Source organism: Globicephala melas, chromosome X (genome assembly GCF_963455315.2).
Source record: "Globicephala melas chromosome X, mGloMel1.2, whole genome shotgun sequence".
Lineage (NCBI taxonomy): Eukaryota > Metazoa > Chordata > Mammalia > Artiodactyla > Delphinidae > Globicephala > Globicephala melas.
The window spans coordinates 88802982-88822983 of NC_083335.1; the positions used below are offsets into that span (position 1 = coordinate 88802982).

Sequence of the window (20002 nt, forward strand, 5' to 3'; positions counted from 1 at the left end):
TAATTATGATGCTATAATTCTGTCTCTATGGACCTGCCTCTCCAACTAGACTTTGGAGCTCCTTGAGCCTGGGATTGTATCTTATCTCATTTCTGTGTCTTCAGAGTGTCACATGGTACCTGTCTCATATCTGTGGTCAGTATATTTTTACTTAATGAAAGAAATTGTCCAAGTGTTCATAGCACTTAAAAGGATGATGCCTAGAGATTTTTCCTGGCCCTTTACAAGCCTATCAGTAAAACAATTCTAATTCTCTTCATCATTTAGCTAGATATAGTGTTAGTTCTAATTTAATAGTTAGATTTTGGTTAGGATTTTGCTTAGGGCTTTTAAAGTCACAAACACATTTAAGCAGACAGAGTGGAATGGCGATGAGGTGGGCCTTATTGGTGCCTGCTGTTTCCTGTGCCCTGGTGACCATCCAGATCTTGGATCTCCTGCTGCATGAGAGGTGGTATGAGCTGGGGAACAGGCTTGACTTTAAGCATGGCTGAATTTGAACCCCTCTCATTAGCTGAGTGATCCTGGTGAAGTTGTTTATCCTGACTCACTCTCCTCAATCTGTAAAATGGATCAATATACAAATGTTCATGCAGCATTATTCTAATAGCCAAAAAGCGAAAACAACCCAAATGTCCATCAACAGATGAATGGATAAATAAAATGAAGTCTATCCATACAATGGAATATCATTCAGCCTTAAAAAGAAATGAAATTCTGAAACATGTTACTACAGCCATGAATCTGGAAAACATTATGCTAAGTGAAATAAATAAGATGCAAAATCCATTTATATGCATGTGGTACCTAGAATAGACAAATTCATAGAGACGGAAAGTAGAATGAGGAGGTTAGTGGGAGGGGGAAATGAGGTGTTAGTGTTTGTCGGATATGAAGTTTCTATTTGAGATGATGAAAAAGGTCTGAAAAGGGATCGTAGTGATGGTTGTACAACATTGTGAATGTACTTAACGGCACTAAATTGTGTACTTAAAAATGGTTAAAATGGGGCTTCCCTGGTGGCGCAGTGGTTGAGAGTCTGCCTGCCGATGCAGGGGACACGGGTTCGTGCCCCGGTCTGGGAGGATCCCACATGCCGCGGAGCGGCTGGGCCCGTGAGCCATGGCCGCTGAGCCTGCGCGTCCGGGGCCTGTGCTCTGCAACGGGAGAGGCCACAGCAGTGAGAGGCCCGCGTACCACACACACAAAAAAAAGGTTAAAATGATAAATTTGTTAATTATATGGATGTGAGTTATATCTCAATAAAGCTGTTAATAAAAAATAAGATTACTCTGTGGTGACCTAAATGGGAAGGAAATCCAAAAAAGAGGGGATATATGTATACGTATAGATGATTCACTTTGCTATACAGCAGGAACTGACACAGCAGTGTAAAGCGACTGTACTCCAATTACAAAAAATAATAAGGTTAATAACAGTACCTATTCCATAAAATACTTGTGAGGATTAAAAATGATATATGATACATACTACTAAGTATAAAATAGATTAACCAACAAGGACCTATTGTATAGCACAGGGAACTATACTCAATATTATGTGATAACCTATAAAGGAAAAGAATCTGAAAAAGAATATATATATATAAAACTGAATTGCTCTGCTGTACACCTGAAACTTAACATGATATTGTAAATCAGCTATACTTCAATAAAAAATAATTTTTAACTTGCAAAAATGATATGTGAGAAGTACCATGCACAAGCACCAAAGGTAGTTGTTACTAAGCATGACCTAGAAAATAAGCATTTGTTTTATGCAAAAGACCACATAATTCTAAAAGGCAATGGTGCTTAAGGACGGAGGTGTGCAGCTCTTTCTCTGGCCTTGAGATGGGTGCAGGAATCTTCTCTAATAATAATCCATATATATGTGTGTGTGTGTGTGTGTGTGTGTGTGTGTACAATTGGGTGAGAGCTGTCCTTTCCCAGAGGAAAAACAGAGTGCTTCTCCACTGTACATTGACCCATTTTAACAGAAGGCATATGTTTGACATTGGTCACTGCCCTCCCACCAACCCGAGCCATCCTGTGGTCAGTGGTAAGTGTTGTCAAGAGAAACACAGTGGTATTTCAGTTAATCACCATAGGACAGTGACATGACTTCACAGATGAACTCATCATGAACACCTTCTAAATACGTGATTAAAGCATAACTGCCCTCTTGGCATTGCTACTATTTGTTTTGAATATCCTCTGGCCTCTAAACATGGTTTCAGATGAACACAGCATTAGATTTTTTTTTTTTTTTTGGCTGTGCCTTGCGGCATGCAGGATCTTAGTTCCCCGACCAGGGATCAAACCTGTGCCCCCTGCATTGGGAGCACAGAGTCTTAACCACTGGACTGCCAGGGAAGTCCGTAGATTTTTATTTATGGGTAGTTGTAGATCATCAATTGTCATTGCTGTAGAGTATTCCATTGTGGGAATAGAACTCAATTTGTTAGTCCATAATACAGTTAATGGACATTTCACATTCTTGTGTATGTGTTTGGAGAACATTTTCTTGGGCATCTAGAAGTGGGTCGCAAGCTGTATACATAAGCATCTTTAGTAGATACTGACAAAGAGTTTTCCAACGTGGTTATACTATGTCACATTCCCATTAGCAGGACATGACAGTCTGGTTGCTTCTTAATCTCACCAACACTCGGTATTGTAATCAAATTCTCAACCTCAAATCCGTGCCTCTTGGGGAAGAGCCCAAGATAAGTTTCAGTTACACTCCCCGGTTTTATATATAGAATTGTTCGTATGTGTGCACTTTACTGGAGAGATTACATGGTTTTCTACAGAGTTTCAGAGGGACCCTTATCCCAGAGAAGAGCAAGGACCACTGCTTCAGGTTTTTGGCTTTCTTATAATGGTACACACAGTGTTTATTTGAGCCAAGATTTCTCTTGGGAAAGCTAAAACTGCTAGTGCTGATGCATGTTGGGTAATGTGTTGGCAGTGTTCAAAATTACACACCCTAAGAAAAAGAGGTTACATTTATTGGGATATTCTAGATGCCTGTGCTAATTTGATCTAATAAACACTTACGTGTCTACAAAATGAAAAAGTGAAAAAATTGGAACAGGAGAATAGATTTTAGCTGTGGGCGTTATTCTGCTTTGGAAACAACCTCTTAACATCAATGGTGTGTCCTGATGGTTTGACATGTGATACAGCTGGAAATGGCTAATACAAGCAGCAGAGGATTAGGGGCACAAAAGCCTGCATCCTTCTCAACACACTGTTATTCTTTGATGTAAATGTATGGGCTGAGTTTGGAAACTCTCCCCTGTGGAGGCCTCTGTCTCCATCAGCATGTGTATTTACAACAGATTATGAAAGTAAAGAGGACAAAGATATTGATCAGGTTTGGCGGGGGGCGGGGGGGGGGGGAAGAATTACAATTCTCAGCTTCCTAGTTAAAACATTTTAATTTTTTTCAGAAGATATGAACTTTCATTGTATTTAGAAAACATTCAGTCAGACTTCTGTCTCAGATCCTGAAGAATTCCTCTGCTTATTTTAATACTATTTGCCTTAGTCAATTTGGGCTGCTATAACAAAATACCATATATTGGTGGCTTATAAACAATAGAAATTTATTTCTCACAGTTCTGGAGGCTGGGAAGTCCAAGATCAAGGCTGCTGGCAGATTTGGTGATGCCGTCTGCTCACTGTATCCTCGCTTGGTAGAAGCTCTCCAGACTCTCTTTTATAAGGGCACTGATCTCATTCTTGAGGATTCAGCCCTCATAACCTTATCACCTCCCAAAGGCCTCCACCTCCAAATACCATCACACTGGGGGTTAGGTTTCAACATATGAATTTGGGGAGGTACACAGACATTCAGTCTATAGCACTATTCATCCAATCAATCATCTATCCTTCCATCCATCCGTCCAATCATCCAATGCTCGTCAAACACCGATTGAATATATATTACTCTTAAACATTATAGGAGGAGGCAAATGTTTCTTTTCCTGAAGCAGCTGGAGAAAAAAGGCATACTCACGTGGAACACCTTGAGAATAATATCACGATAACAATTACAAGCTGCTATGGTAAGGACTCAAAATGGAGTGAACCTTATGTTTCGAGCACTGATGGGGGGTGAGGTGAATTTCGGAAGGCTTCTTGAAGAAAGTGAGTCTTGAGCTGGGCATAGAAAGTAGTTTAAGCTTTGCACTGCTGGAGATTAGAAGGCAAAGGAGCCTTTGAAGGACAGATGCAGCAACAATGCAGTGGTGAGGATGGCCTGCTGACATCAGGGCACAGAGGCCCTGACCAGAGCACAGAGGCCATGTCCTTGGCATCCCCCTTCTTCTGGCAGCCTTGAGAACCAGGCTCAGGGGCCTGGATCTGTTCTAGTGAGCAAGAGTACATCCCTGTGGAAGAAGAGAGAGGATCAGTCTGGCCTCCTTTCTGTTCCTTGTGCAGTCCATCTCAGGATGCTTGCTGGGGCCTCTGCCTGAAGTGCTCTGCCCCCCACCCTGCTGAGTCACATGGTTTCCCCCTCTCCTCTCATCTTTTCCCTCCAATGGTACCTTCTCTGTGAGGCCTTCCCTGTCCACCTTATTTAAAATTATAATCAACCCCAAACCACAACACCCCCTCTTTGCCTTTCCTACTCTCTTTTTCTTCATGGCACTTATCACTCTCTAATATACTACATGATTTTCTTCTTTATTTTCTTTAGTGTCTGTTTTGTTTAGTTATTTTGGTTACACCTGTTAGAATGTAAGCTCTCAGGAGAGCAGAGACTTTTGTCTGTTGTCACTCACTACTGTGCTCCCAGAGCCTGGAACAGTGACAGATACGTAGGAGGTGCTCAAGAAGTATTTGTTGACCTATGTGATTTTAAAATTTCTAATAGCTGCATCGAAAAAATAAATAAACAGGTGAAATTAGTTCTTGTTAATCCTCTCGGGTAGCAATGGGGGAGCTATAGCATTATTGACATATAATAAACTGCACGTATTTAAGGTATAGAGTTTAAGATTTGACATGTATACACCTGTGAAACCATCCCCACGATCAAAGGTCTTTTTGCCCCTTTGTAATTATATATGTTTAATAGTATATTTTGTTTAACCCAATTTATCAAAAATAGTCATTTTTACATGTATTCAATATGAAATTGTTAATGAGGTATTTAACTTTTTTTTATACCAAGTTTTCAAATTCCAGTGTGTTTTACACTGTGTGTAAAGAAATATTTGTTGAATAAATGAGTGAATGAACTGACATGGAAGTCATTTGAGGATGGGCTGGACTGGTCCTTGCCTGGGATCAGGAGGGAGAGCCACGGAAAAGGTCTGGCTGGTCATTGAACCCATCATCAGCTTCGACCTGGTTTGTAAGAATCTCAAGTGGTTACTGGGTCAAAATGTCTTCCAGAGACCTTCTTTACACCAACTGAGCAGTGGCTCATGGAGCAGAGATCTAAGTAAGAGCTTGAGTTCTGAATGCACAAACCCGAGGTTAAATTCTGTTTCCCCTGACGTGCAAGCTGTGTGACCTTCGAACAAGCTTCTCAACCTCTCTGTGCTTCAGAACTCATCTGTAAAATGAAACACAATTAGCAATTTACTGACTGAGTTGTTGTGAGAATTAAATTAAATTATTTAATTAAAACCATCAGCCTAGTGTCTGACAAATGGTGTTCAATAATTATAATTAAGAGGCTGGGAAGTTTCATGATCAAGAGTATTGGCCTTTGAATGTCTGAATTGCAATCCTGCTGCCACTTAGCAGTTGTGAGACCTTGAGCAGACGATAATTATTTCACCTCTCTATGTCTCAGCTTCTCCATCTGAAAGGGTGGCCGTGAAGATTAATGAATCAATACATGTAAAGCGCACAGAACAAGGCCTGCACGGGGTAAACAGTCTCTGTCAGCTGTTGTCATTATTGTTTGTTAATATTATTCCTGCAAGGCTTTGCTTAATTTCTCAGCCAGTACCATCCCCATCTTCCCTATTTCTCCCTACATGGACGATTCTGTTGCAGGAAGGGGGACCCCTTCCAGGGCCCGAGCGTGGGCTCTTGTCTAACACCTGGAAATGAGTTGTCCAAGGAGACACACGTGCTGACAAAGCAAGAGACTTTTAGGAAGGGGTGCCTGGGAGGAGAGCAGGAGGGTAAAGGAACCCAGGAGAACTGCTCTGCCACGTGGCTCGCAGTCTTGGGTTTTATGGTAATGGGGTTAGTTTCCAGGTTGTCTCTGGCCAATCATCTTGCTTGGCCCCTAGTCTGACTCAGGGTACTGCCTGGTGGCGTGTGAATCTCTCAGCCAAGATGGATTCCAGCAAGAGGACTCTGGGAAGTTGGTCCTCTCCTCCCTCTTTCGGCCCCTCGCGAATTCACCTAGTTAGTTTTCAGTGACAGCACCATGTTCCTTATCAGGACCTTCTGTTGTGAGACAACTCAGGCAATCGGGGTCTGGCCAAGGCGGGTGGTTTCAGTCAACGGTTCCCTAACAACTCCAGGCCTTTTCTGTGCTAAGTGCTGCTGGCTTGTTCCAAAAACATTGTCACTGTTGTCTACCCCGTCCTCCAGCTTCGCCCATGTGATGATGCAATCAGAACCCCGTGCTGGGGCTTCCCTGGTGGTGCAGTGGTTAAGAATCTGCCTGCCAATGCAGGGGACATGGGTTCGAGCCCTGGTCCAGGAAGATCCCACATGCCTCGGAGCAACTAAACCTGTGCGCCACAACTAGTGAGCCCGTGCACCACAGCTACTGAAGCCCGCGTGCCTAGAGCTCGTGCTCTGCAGCAAGAGAAGCCACCGCAATGAGAAGCTCCTGCGCACAGCAACGAAGAGTAGCCCCCGCTCGCCGCAACTAGAGAAAGCCCACACGCAGCAACAAAGACCCAACGCAGCCGAAAATAAAACAAATAAATATATTTTTTAAAAAAAAGAACCCCTGTTGACCACAGGCTCCAAGTGCTTAGAAATGAGAACAGATAAACAGAGGAAGAAAGCCATTTGCCTAAGTAGAGCTTCCTTCCCTCCTCCCCCATAGGGTAGATTAAATTTCTTTTCTTCCAAACTGGAAATATAAATCAAAAGTTAAGCTTGGTCCTCCTATTTTGTTTGTGGCCCAAGCATAGTCCTTTCCAAGAGCCGTAAAAGTCATTGAGTTCTAGAGGGGCCGGATGGCCTGCTCCACGGTGAGGAAGGCGACATTCCCATGAACGGCAGAGGAGACACGGAGAGGGAAAGGTCACTGTCGAGAAGCGGGATCGAAGAAAGGCCAGGCCACCTGTTCTTACTGCAGAGACTGGGGTCAATGTGGGGAATAAGATGGCAAAAGGGCTTCCCAGATGCGACAGACTTCAGGGTGTGCAGTCTTTGCCTCAGAGAACAAGGGTCAGGAGAAGAGCAAGACGTCTGGATCATCAAAGTTGACAAGTGATGTACTTGCCGCCAAGCCAGCCCGTCTCAGAGCCCTGGCCCACTCGTTAGGGGGAGAATTGAGAGGTAGATTTCAGATGTTTTTACTGAGCCTGCGGAAGCTCTTAGGCTACAAAATAAGGCCATGTGATAATCGAGTTGGTTGCTGGTTTTCAGCAAGTCTGCTTTAGAAAGTCAAACATAAATCTTCATGCCAGGGTGTCTGATTCTAGGAATTTACCCAAAGGATATTAATCAAAAATGTGGGCACGGGGCTTCCCTGGTGGCGCAGTGGTTGGGGGTCCGCCTGCCAATGCAGGGAGCATGGGTTCGTGCCCCGGTCCGGGAGGATCCCACGTGCCATGGAGCGGCTGGGCCCATGCGCCATGGCTGCTGGGCCTGCGCGTCCTGAGCCTGTGCTCCGCAGCGGGAGAGGCCACAGCAGTGAGAGGCCCGCGTACCGCAAAAAAAAATAAAAAATTGTGGGCATGGATTTATGGGTACGAAGTGGTTGTATAAACGACGGGGCGTTCGTCATGATCCCAGTACTGTTAGCAACGTTCATTTAGGGAGTGCATCCTGTTTGCCATGTATCATTTTGGTTAATTCTTACAATACCCCTGTGAGATGGGTACCATTATTCCAAATCTAAAGATAAGAGAACACAAATATTGAACAACTTGACTGTAGTCACACAGCTATCAAGTTTCCGAGACCATTTTGAATCCCTTCTTTGGTCATTTAAAAGCCACCCTGGGGACTTCCCTGGTGGTGCAGTGGTTAAGAATCCGCCTGCCAATGCAGGGGACGGGTTCGAGCCCTGGTCTGGGAAGATCCCACATGCTGCAGAGAAACTAAGCCCGTGTGCCACAACTATGGAGCCTGCGCTCTAGAGCCCATGAGCCACAACTACTGAGCCCACATGCCACAACTACTGAAGCCTGTGAGCCTAGAGCCCGTGCGCTCCGCAACAAGAGAAGCCCCCGCTCACCGCAACTAGAGAAAGCCCATGCGCAGCAACAAAGACCCAACGCAGCCAAAAATAAATAAATAGATTTATTAAAAAAAAAAAAGCCGCCCTGCATCCCTTCTCCTGTGGTTCTATACCAGCCCTTTTCAGACTTTTACATTCTTGAAAATTACTGAGAACCTCAAGTAGCTTTGGCTCAACTGACTCCATCTCTTTGTATTTTCCATATTAGGAATTGAAACTGAGGATTTTTAACAATATCTATTAATTCACCTAAAATAACAATAATAACCCTGTGACAAGTTAACATTTTTATGGAAAAAAAGTGATTTCTAAGGCAAACACATGAGTGAGTGGCATTGACTTTCATTTTTGCATATCTCTTTCACATCTGGCTTGAGAGAAGACAGCTGGCTTCTCATATCTGTGTCAGCATTCAGTCTGTTGTGATATGTTGTTTTGTCCCTGAACTGGGGACTTACTCTGATGTCATGATTTCTTCAGACGAGACAGGCCTCCCTGGACAATGTTCTAAATAGTAACAATCACTGGACTGTTTCTACAACAGCCAAATCTGAGGCACAAAACTCTCATGTTACCTTTGGTCACGTCAAATAAATTTAGACGTTCCCGCCCTCCCCTACTTATTCCCTGAAGCTTGAAGACTTGACATTTTTATGTCTCTAACAATAGTTCTTTCCTGGGTTTGTCAGAAGCTTTCTCTAATCTTATAAAAGAATACAGTTGGCTCTCTGTATTCGCAGATTCAACCAACCATCGATCGTGTATTATGTTTATGATCGTGGTTGGTTGAATCTGCGGATGCGGAACCCGTGGATACAGAGGGCCGGCTCTGGGACTTGAGAATTCGCAGATTTGAGTATCTGCTGTGGGTCCTAGAACCAGTGCCCTGAGAACACTGAAGGACAACTGTAATTGTTTTTATAAACTTAGCTAAGATGCTACCTGCTTGGACGTTAAGACACCAAAGACTGTCAGTAAATGAAAACATAAAAAGGGTGAAGTGTTTTATTCTTCTTCATCACGGTGCTCTTTACATATTGTTTGGCTTCCATTTACTCACACAGAGCCCTCTGTGGTGGTCACTTCTCACTCTGGTTTTGGCTTTAGAGTTCTGAACACACCTCCTATCTAAGAGTGTTCCTGATTTAGGAGGGCTTTGGCAGCTGGTCTCTGAGACCATTGAGTTGCTGGAACGATTGCTGTTGGTGCAGCCCTCACTGTGTTTAGGACCCCATTGAATGAGAATCCCTGGGCTTCAGCTGGGGTGACGTTTCAACTGGGCTACTAAGCTGGCATCTCTCAAGAGCAAACTTGGGAGCCCCACCCCACCTCCATCGTATCCCTTCCATAAGACACGTGCTGTACAAAGACCTTATCCTTGAGAAGGGAGGGAGGGCTGGCAGAGAGGTGCCCATCTCACAATGTGTCCCTGAGTTGAAGGTTAACGGGGAAGGAGAAACAGGTTACTGTTGTTGATGGGGCTCCCTGTGCAGGTCATAGTTTTCCAGGTAACTCTGCCCTCACCCAAGAGCTGTTCTTCACCTTTTCCCGAGCCAATCCATGAGTCAGACTGGAGTTCTCAGTTTCTTAAGCGATTGTCCCTAAGTTCCCAGGAGTTGCCATGGCTGTTGGTGCAGACCTCGGCAGTGACAGAGCAGGCACCAATTAACCAAATCTGCTGGTCTCACACTCTTCTTCAAGCCATCTGCTGGTGATTTCTGGCAGAACCAAAGTGTTTGTGAAAACAAGCAAACACAAAGCTCTGAATAACTAAATTATCTGGCCGACTACCAATTTCTTCCCCTCCATTCTTGGTCCTAAAGATTTTTGCGACAAAAATGGGCTGTTCTTCCCATTTAAGGGGTGGCTATTCAACCTGCTTGTGGGTTTATCTCTTTCTGATGCCCTTTACCTGTGGGCACAATGCCACACTGAGGAGTCCAGGGAGAGGTCTCTGTATGCCGGTCTCGGATGTACTCTGCCCTTGCGAGGTAGCCTGACTTGGTTCTTCACAATGGGAGCTCCATCTCTCACCCTCTTTGTATAAATGCATCTCTGGTGTGTGGTGGGAAGCAGGGCAGGTGCTGCTGGTGAGGATCTGTGGAGGCCAAAGTAGGTGACTTGAAAACAAGGAAGTTAATAATAGCATAGGAAACCTGCTATAAACTGAATGTTTTTGTCCCCCTCCAATTCATATATTGAAATCCTAACCCCCAATGTGATAGTGTCAGACGTTGGAGCCTTTGGGAGATGATTAGGTCATGAGGACAGAGTCCTCATGAATGAGATCGGTGCTCTTATAAATAGACCCAGAGGGCTCCCTTATCTCTTCCACTATGTGAAGATACAGTAAGAAAAGGCCATCTATGAACCAGGAACTTGGTCCTCACCAGACATCAAATCTGCCAGCGTCTTGATCTTGGACTTCCCAACCTCTAGAACTGCAAGAAATAAATTTCTCTTGTTTATAAAGCGCCCAGTCTATGGGTTTTTTTTTGTTATAGCAGCACAAATGGACTAAGACAAAATCTAAGTACAAAAGATCTTTTTAGAATTCAGGACATTGTGTGCCAAATAAATAACAAGTTCAAGGTCACACAGCTGAGATGATATCCAGCATTTATTGTGAACTTACTGTGTGCCGTCAATCTACGCCAACAGGTCCTAGGCGTGCAAAAATAATAATTACAGTAGTAACAGCCGCAGTAATGGCAACAACAACATTTATTGAGAACTGACAACATGCCAGCCACTGTTCAAAGTAACTTATGTGAATCATCTCACTTCGTCTTTCTAGTACATCTGTGAGGTAGCTACTGTCATCCCATTTATACACAAGTAAACTGAGGACAGAGAGCTTAAGTAACTGAACACAACTAGTGAGTGGCAGAGCCATGACTTGATCCAGGTAGGCTGACTTGAGTCCGTGATCTTGCAGCTTAGAGTCCAATGGGTGACGCAAAGTGGTAAATGCATGAAAGCTGGTACAGTGGAGTTAGTGGCAGGTGAAAGGTAAACGGGGAGCTCTGGGACCCTGAGAAGGCCACCTAACCCAGTTGTTTATGGTAATCTGGGCATAATTCCTGGAGGAAGATGATGAGGCCAAGAGATGTTGAGTTGGAACAACGAGATTAAGCAACTCACTCGCTCGGTGTCAATCAGTTTCAGAGAGGCAGTGCTGGGGTGGGACCCACATGTGCTTTGCAGAGAATGATCCTATAGATCCATCCATAGGTTTCTACTGAATAACTTCTATGTGCTGAGCTCTGATGGAGGCATAAGTAGAGGTTTAAAAAAGTCAGCATGCAAATTGCGTGGTATGTGAATTGTATCTCAATAAAGCTGCTTTTTTTTTAAGCCAGCATACACCTAGTTGATTCTATTAAATTCAACATTTTTAAAAATAAAAGAAATGAAGGCTCCTTGGAGAAACGGCAGATCCTAGGGCTGTGGCAGAGACAATAGACAATGAGCCTGGAGAATCTTCTAGTGCCAGAAATGAAGAAAGTGCTCAAAAAAAAAGAAGGATGAAGCCATGTCAAAAGGACACAGGAGCCCCCAACGACCACAGATGGAACAATTTGAGCAAGAAAATAAATAATGTAGTATTGGATTATAACCCAAAGTATAAAGTGAATATATATAAGTCCATACTGATATAAAGAAGAGATTGAATAAATAAATAATAGGGGAGAAAGAGGCAAATATTCCCTAGAGAAGAATTTTAAAAATGTACGTGGATACCTCCCTCCAGGAAGTAGTGTTTACTCCCTACCATCTCCTCTTGAGAATGGACTGAACTTAGTGACTCTCTTCCAAGGAACAGAGCAGGGAAAGGGGGAAATATAACTTTACAGTGGAGAAAGCTGGCAGGTACCACCTTAACCAAGGAATCAAGTTAATATCAGCAGGGATAAGTCAGGTGCCCCCCAAGGTGATGTGATGAGAAGGGCACTTTCCTCTGTTGTATTCTTCCCCCAAACCCACAACCCCCATCTAAAAATGAAAAAAAAATTCACACAGATCCAGATTGAGAGACATTCTACTAAATACCTGACCAGTATCCTTCCAAACTGTCATGGTCATGAAAAAGAAGGAAAAACTGAGGCACTGTCACAGACCAAAGACCAAGGAGACTTGATGACTAAGCGTAATGTAATATCTTTTGTGGGATCCTGGAACAGAAAAAGTACATTAGTTTACAAATTGGTGAAGTCGAATAAAGTCTTAGGTTTTATAAATAGTCATGTACCAGTGTCAATCCCTGGGTTTTGAGAAATGTACTATGGTAATGCACGATGCTAACATTAGGGAAAACTAGTTGAGAGGGATATAGACACTTTCTGTACTATCTCTGCAACTTCTCTGTAAATCTAATATTCTAAAATCAACAGTATACTTAAAGCATAAAAGAAAAGTCAACAAGTGTTGGTTGGGATGTGGAGCAATTAGAACTCTCATACATTTCTGGTGAGAATATAAAGCAGTAGAACCACTTTGGAAACTGTTAAACTCGAAAAGTTAAACATACACCCTCCATGCAGCTCAGCCATTCTGCTCCTAGGCATTTATCCAAGAGAAAAAAAATATATGTATATAAAAAGACCTGTACAAGGATGTTCATAGCAAACATCCACAATGAATGAATCAAAACTGGAAAGAATCATCAACAGAGGAGTGGATAAACAAAGCATGGTACATCATACAATGGAATACTACTCAGCAATCAAAAAGGACTGACTGCAGCACGGATGAACCTCAAGAACGTCATGCCAAGCAAAAGAAGCCAGATAAAGGTGGACTCGTACATACTGCATGATTCCATTGTTTAAAAAATTCTAGAACAGGCAAAACCGATCTATAGTGACAAAAAACTGATCAGTGGTTGTCTTGGGCCAGAAAGTGGACAGGAATTGACTGGGAAGGGGCAAGAGAGAACTTTCTGGGGTGATGGGAATGTTTTATATCTTGATTGTGGTAATGGTTACACAGGTGCTTACAGAGTGTCAAAAAGTTCTCAAATCGTGCATTTAAAATTGTTTCTTTGGGTGTAAATTATACCTCAGTAAAGTCGACTAAGAAGTGTGATAGTTAATTTTATGTGTCTGCTTGGCTAGGCCACAAAAGACATTTGATCAAACACTATCCTAGATGCTTCTGTAGAGGTATTTTTTTAGATGAGTTTAACATTTAAATTAGACTTTGAATAAAGCAGGTTATCCTCCATAATGTGAGTAGACCTCATCCAATCAGTTAAAGGCCTTAATAGAAAAACACTGAGGTCCCCCAAGGAAGACGGAATTCTGCTAGCAGATGGCCTTTGGACTTGAACTGCAACTCTTCCCTGGGTTTCCAGCCAGCCAGCCTGCCCTGTAGATTTTGGAGTTGCCAAGCCTCTACAATTGCCTGAGCCAATTCCGTAAATTAATCTCTCTCTCACTGCCCCCCGCCCCCCTCCTCACACACACATACATCCTATCGGTTCTGTTTCTCTGGAGAACCCTGACTAATACAAGAAGAAAGGTAAGCCTGTATGATAACTCTTCCCTGAGAATCTTAGGGCCTTGTTGGAGAACAAAGAACCATATGACCATAGGATTAATTATTAAAATAGTTTCTGTAACTACAAAATCAGTGTGAGATGAATCTTTGCCAAATGACTGAGAGTTATTGTGAGATCTTGGTTGACTGTGGACCTTGAGTTACTCCAATTTGGTTGCAAGATGATGTCAGAATGCATGGCCTGACTTCTGACTCAGGTTTTCAAATGAACCTAAAGTGGGTTTTGTGGATGTACCTGAACTGCCATTAAGTTAAGCCTCCCAGAGATGACATACAAGCTGCCATGTTAGTAATCCTTGGAGAAATATATGCCCTTTGTCTCTGTGTCGAAGCGTCCCTGCTCTTCTGGGAGAACCAGGCAGTGTAAACATGTCACAAAGAGAACCTTGAAGTTGTGTCTCTTTTTTTTTGTGGTACGCGGGCCTCTTGCTGTTGTGGCCTCTCCCGTTGCGGAGCACAGGCTCCGGACGCGCAGGCTCAGCGGCCATGGCTCATGGGCCCAGCCGCTCCGCAGCATGTGGGATCTTCCCGAACCGGGGCACGAACCTGTGTCGCCTGCATTGGCAGGTGGACTCTCAACCACTGCGCCACCAGGGAAGCCCTCTTTTTTTTTTTTTTTTTTTGGCTGCACTGCTCGGCGTGCGGGATCTTAGTCCCTGACCAGAGATCAAACCCCGGCCATGGCAGTGAAAGAGCTGAGTCCTAACCACTGGACCACCAGGGAACTCCCTAAGTTGTCTCTTCTTTCTGCTTTGACCTTGATCTCTGGGAACTCCTGTGTTGACCTAGCATATCTGATTCCTTGGAGAAGCTTGCTCGGCCCTGTTTTGTGGCTCTTCCTACAGATACTTGCATTCCTGCAATCGGTTTTTCATCCCCTTCTAACTCGTGTAATATTTATAGTTGTCATTTTCTGACCCTCCACCATGCAGAGTCTCCTGGCTCTGAGATATTTGCAAGTATCATTGGCAAATGAGATTAGGTAACCCCACTTCTGTACTGGCATTTACATTTTACATGATAAGTGTTCCAATTTCAGAGAGAAACCTTTCTATTGTGTTTGGTGTGGCACCAAATTTCTTTAGGTAACAGGGAATTTTGCTGGAAATCTTAATGCTAAAAAGTTAAGTTGGGTTCTGAGGACACTAAGGAGCTAAAACACTTGAGTGTATATCACATATTGATAACATGATTTTGCTTACAGATATTTAACAACTTGGCATATTTAACTACTTTTCCATTGTAGTAAATGTTTCCTTTTAAAATTATCTTGTATCTCACAGGGCAAATCCTACCCCTTCAGGGGCCCATTCCCACCTATGTGGAATCCAATTGCCTGCCTAGATCTTAACAACCTTTGGAGGACGATGGACGACATGGGACGAGAGGTAAAGCTGCCTAAAGCTTCTTTGATGACATTTGTATTCTTCATGATAAGTTTAGTCCTTAAAAGAAAGAAGGTGAAGCACGTCAACAGTGCCTGGCACATTGTGTAGCACAGTAACTTGCAGTAAAGATTTGTGAGATGAATAAGTGAGTTTCTAACCTCTAAAAGAATGACATGTCCAATAGGCTGCAATTTGCATACTACTGATGAGGGGGGAGAAGATCTATCATTCAGCTTTCCTGGGATGATGTTTCTAATTTAGAATATCCTCAGGACATAGCAAGTAAGGCTTCTGGTACATCTGCCTGATCTTTGTTAAGGAGTTGATTTTTTAAAAATTATTATTTATTTATTTTTGGCTGCGCCAGGCCTTAGCTGTGACACGAGGGATCTACGTTGCCACGTGTGGGATCTTCAGTTGTGGCATTTGGGATCTTTTAGTCGCAGCATGAGAAATCTTTAGTTGTGGCATGCAAACTCTTAGTTGCAGCATGTGGGATCTAGTTCCCTGAGCAGGGATCGAACCCGGGCCCCCTGCAGTGGGAGCGTGGAGTCTTAGCCACTGGACCACCAGGGAAGTCCCAAGGAGTTGAATTTCTGAATTGTTCTCTCTAAATTATATTAGTAACTTAGTAGTTGATATTTGGAAACAGCCTGATTACAACATAGCCTCCATTTATAGCACAGGAAAGGTTATCAAAAATTAAATATGGGGCTTCCCTGGTGGCGCAGTGGTTGGGAGTCCGCCTGCCGATGCAGGGGACGCGGGTTCGTGCCCCGGTCCGGGAAGCTCCCACATGCCGCGGAGCGGCTGGGCCCGTGAGCCATGGCCGCTGAGCCTGCGCATCCGGAGCCTGTGCTCTGCAACGGGAGAGGCCACAACAGTGAGAGGCCCGTGTACAGCAAAAAAAAAAAAAAATATATATATATATATATATATATACACACACATATATATATATAAAATATGGATTGAGTGAATAGGAAATCTACACAGACAACATGGATTGTGCAGTAAAAAACCACTATTGGGGGAATTTGGAAAACTTGCATTTTGCTTCTTTAAGTTAGAGTTTTGAATACTATTCAAATAGTTATTTAAAATGGAAAATTACATTTGCTTTTCCCCTCTGAATCGTCATCTGAATGTAGATTCCCAGTGATGCCCCATGGAAGGCGCCCCTTGCAGAACAGTGGGACCACATGACGATGAAGGAGCTGCTGGACAAGATCTGCTGGACGGAGTAAGACTCGCCATTAGGCACAGGCATTGACTGTGACTCTCTTTCAGGTTCAGTTAGCAATTCCGTTCAGCAGCTATGAACCGAGTAGCTGCTCTGTGTCTATAACCACACCATTTGGCCAGGTGGAGTGCTGAAAAATATTGGAACCATGTCCTGCCCTAAAGATGTCTATACATCAAACCTACTTCTTTGGGATAGTTTTGCATTACAAAGGTGGTATTACCCCCTAAAGTCCTTAGGACAGACCACATTGTGCCACTTCCCTTATTAAGAACAGCTTAAAGATCTCACTTATCAAGCTGTCGATGTAGGGATACTTGTAGACTCCTCCCTGGTGGTCAAGTATGGAGAGAGTGCATCAGCACATGCATTTCAAACACCTATGGGATGGAGTGGAATTCTTCAAAGCTTTGAAGGGGAACTTCTAGAGAAGTTCTCTGGATAATTCACTACTGTCCAGGAAACATGGATCACTGGACTGACTGCTTCCCATTAGGGAGAAACGTGTAGCATTGAAAGAAAGTGTTCATGAGTCATGTATTAAATTGTGGTTGGCAAAGTTGGGAACTATACATGAGCTGTGGAAGCTGTTTAGACAGACAGCGTGGAAAGGCCTCCCTGCTCTTGGACAGCAGGGAAAAAGGAAAGGATGATAAGGGTTCCATCTCAAGCACATGGTGAATTTGTGGTAAGCAAAGTAAGAAAATGGCATTGCTATGAGACTGCTTGCCCATGCTAAACAGCATTAGTTGAGAATGTGGCTCTGGGGTTGATGTCTTCATTCTCTAGGCATTGTGCGGGGCGGGGGGGGGGGAGTTGGAGCAATGGCAACTAAAAGTAAAAAGTTTTTAAGGATATCTGAATCTAATATATGGAAATAACCAAAAGACATAAAATGTACATACTTCTTCATACATAAATTCAACTTCTTAGAGTTTAGCTTAAAGAAGGAGAGAGAAAAGAAGAGAGGGAGAAACGGAGAGAGAAAGGGAGAGAGGGAGATTCAAAGCATTATTTTTAAAAGGAAAATCTAAATGTCCCATAATAGAAGACTGGTTAAATTAATTATGGTTTGTCCGAAAACTGGAATACTCTAAAATCTTTAAAAATCGTGTCGAAGAAGAATATTTAATGGCTTGAAAAACATCATACTATTAAACAGATAGAAAAGCAGGCTGTCATCAAGTATGTACAGTGTGATATATCATCTCATTTCTAAAGAGAAAACTGTACATTCACTGCAAGCAACGGATATCCATCAGAATGTTTTTTAACATCTAATATTACAATGCAAGCAGTTATCCACGTCATTAAAATTCTTCATCAAACGTCATATTCATGGTTGCAGACTATTCCATGGGAAGTGAATACCATAGTGTGTTTATCTATTATCATTTGACGTTTCAGTTACTTCCAGTTTTTAATCGTTACTGTTATTATTATATAATACTCTATGATGAACATGTGCCTCTCCTACGTCTTCAGCCTTCGAAAGCAACCAATTTTGAAAGAGTAAAACCCTTTTATTGTCACGAAATCAATGCCTATTATTAATTACATCCTTTTTAACACTTATCTGATACTATTTACCACTCTGTTTTAGAATGTAGTTTGTAATACAACTTATTTTGTTTGTAATAAAATTGCAGTATTTACTTTTAAATTTTATACATGAGATTTTCAAAATATAGTGAGTATTTTTTACCTGCATTTGTTTTATAACTCCTGTTACAAAAAGCTTTTAATAAATTCATTAGGTCTTCTCTCTCCAGAGAGCTTTGAAGCTCATTGAAGATAGGACTAATTATATTTCTTTGGTGTCACAGAGATCTGAGTTTTTCTGCCATAGTCCTTGACCTAATCCTCCCCTTAGTGAATATTCTAGGTTGTTGGCTGACAAAAGAAAGCATTCTGAGATGTTAAGAATATATGAACACAAAGTAATTTTTAAATTTTTCCTAAGCAAGATAAGCATGATGTCATTTCCTGGTTTAAAGGAAGTAATGCCCAGAATATCCAACCTACCGTGGTTCAAACTAAAGCACAATTATATATTCAAAGACTAATGTTGATCGTTCTTTCTGTTATCATTTATAAAGTGGTTTTCAAAAACAGATTAAATTTATGATGTAGTCACAGCTATGTAAATACACTTTTTAAAACCTATAACTAGAAAAAGAAATGCACCAAAATGAGTCTAGGGATTATCTTTGGGGGGGCAGAAATGTAGAAGATACTCATTCTCTCATCTTTTTACTTTATGAATTTTCCAAATTTTATATAATAAGTGTATATTTTTCATGTAGAAAACATAATAACGTTTATCTTTTAAAGAGTCAACAGGGCAAGGAACATGAAAATATTATTGCACTAGCTTCCTTGGCCTTCCATCCCTCGGATATTTTTCTTCTCATTTCTCTTCTCAGTACAGCTCCTAGAGTAAATCAGATAAAGGATTAAGAATGGCCTGGCCCTCCAGAGACAAATTACTTTTAGATCTCCCTTGATTTCAAACCAGGGTTATTTCTTTCTCACCAAATTGGCAACAGTAACAACTAGAATCACAGCTCTATTTTTATATTTAATATCGGTTATCTAGCTAGGGCAACGTTAGGTTTCAGTGATTTATGACTCCCTTGTACCATCCGAATTCACCTATACAATAAAGAACAAAGAAAACGGGACATCAGGAAGCAGCAAAGGATGTTTTCACTTTGAAGTAATATTTTAAACCAATCTTTGGGTATTTGTTTTAGATAGAAGGCAAAAATTGCCTCTGCAAAGAAAGCATGAGTCAGCAATTTCCATCCCTTCAGTTATCATGAGGAATCTTGCAAAACTAACTTGAAGTCACTTCAACATATATATTACACTATATGCAGGCTTAATGATGGGGACTGTCACAAAAGTGCTACAAGTAACTGGTATGTGTGTTAGGTGCGATTCTACAAACTTCCAGAGTCAAGGTACACTAGGGTAGAGAGGTGTCCCTTGGTCAATATTTGTCCCTTCAAGGTTGTCAACTGACTGATTTTAAAGCATTTTGAGGTATTAAAAGCATGAAGTTTGAATCAGGTATGATGTGGTTTGCAGTTGTACCATTTAGTGAGCTGTGTGCTACATGTTATTAACTTCCCTGAGACTCAGTGTTTGGGTTTGTGAACTGGGGAAGAATAATGACTGTCATTTTTGTGACAAATCGATAAGACAGTGGGTTTTAAAAACCATGGAGTGTGAAAGAGTTCAATAAATGGAAGACGGTATTATTTATTCCAACCATTGTCAGCACTACCAGGTGGAAAATTCTGCCTCAGGTATAACCAGATTAACAACATGCAAACTTTATGTCAAAGTCAAAAGCGGGATTGGTCCTAATTAAAGATATCCCAGAGTACACATTACTACT

The 20002-nt window shown here is 42.2% G+C and overlaps 1 protein-coding gene across 1 annotated transcript in view; it reads left to right on the forward strand.

The window, feature by feature from the left end:
* MAOB (monoamine oxidase B) overlaps positions 1–20002 on the forward strand; it is a 111407-nt gene that overhangs the window by 67196 nt on the left and 24209 nt on the right. The window contains exons 4-5 of the mRNA XM_030834972.3: positions 15249–15353; positions 16505–16596. Coding sequence (XP_030690832.1) covers positions 15249–15353; positions 16505–16596 — 197 coding nt within the window. The remainder of the gene's footprint in view (positions 1–15248; positions 15354–16504; positions 16597–20002) is intronic.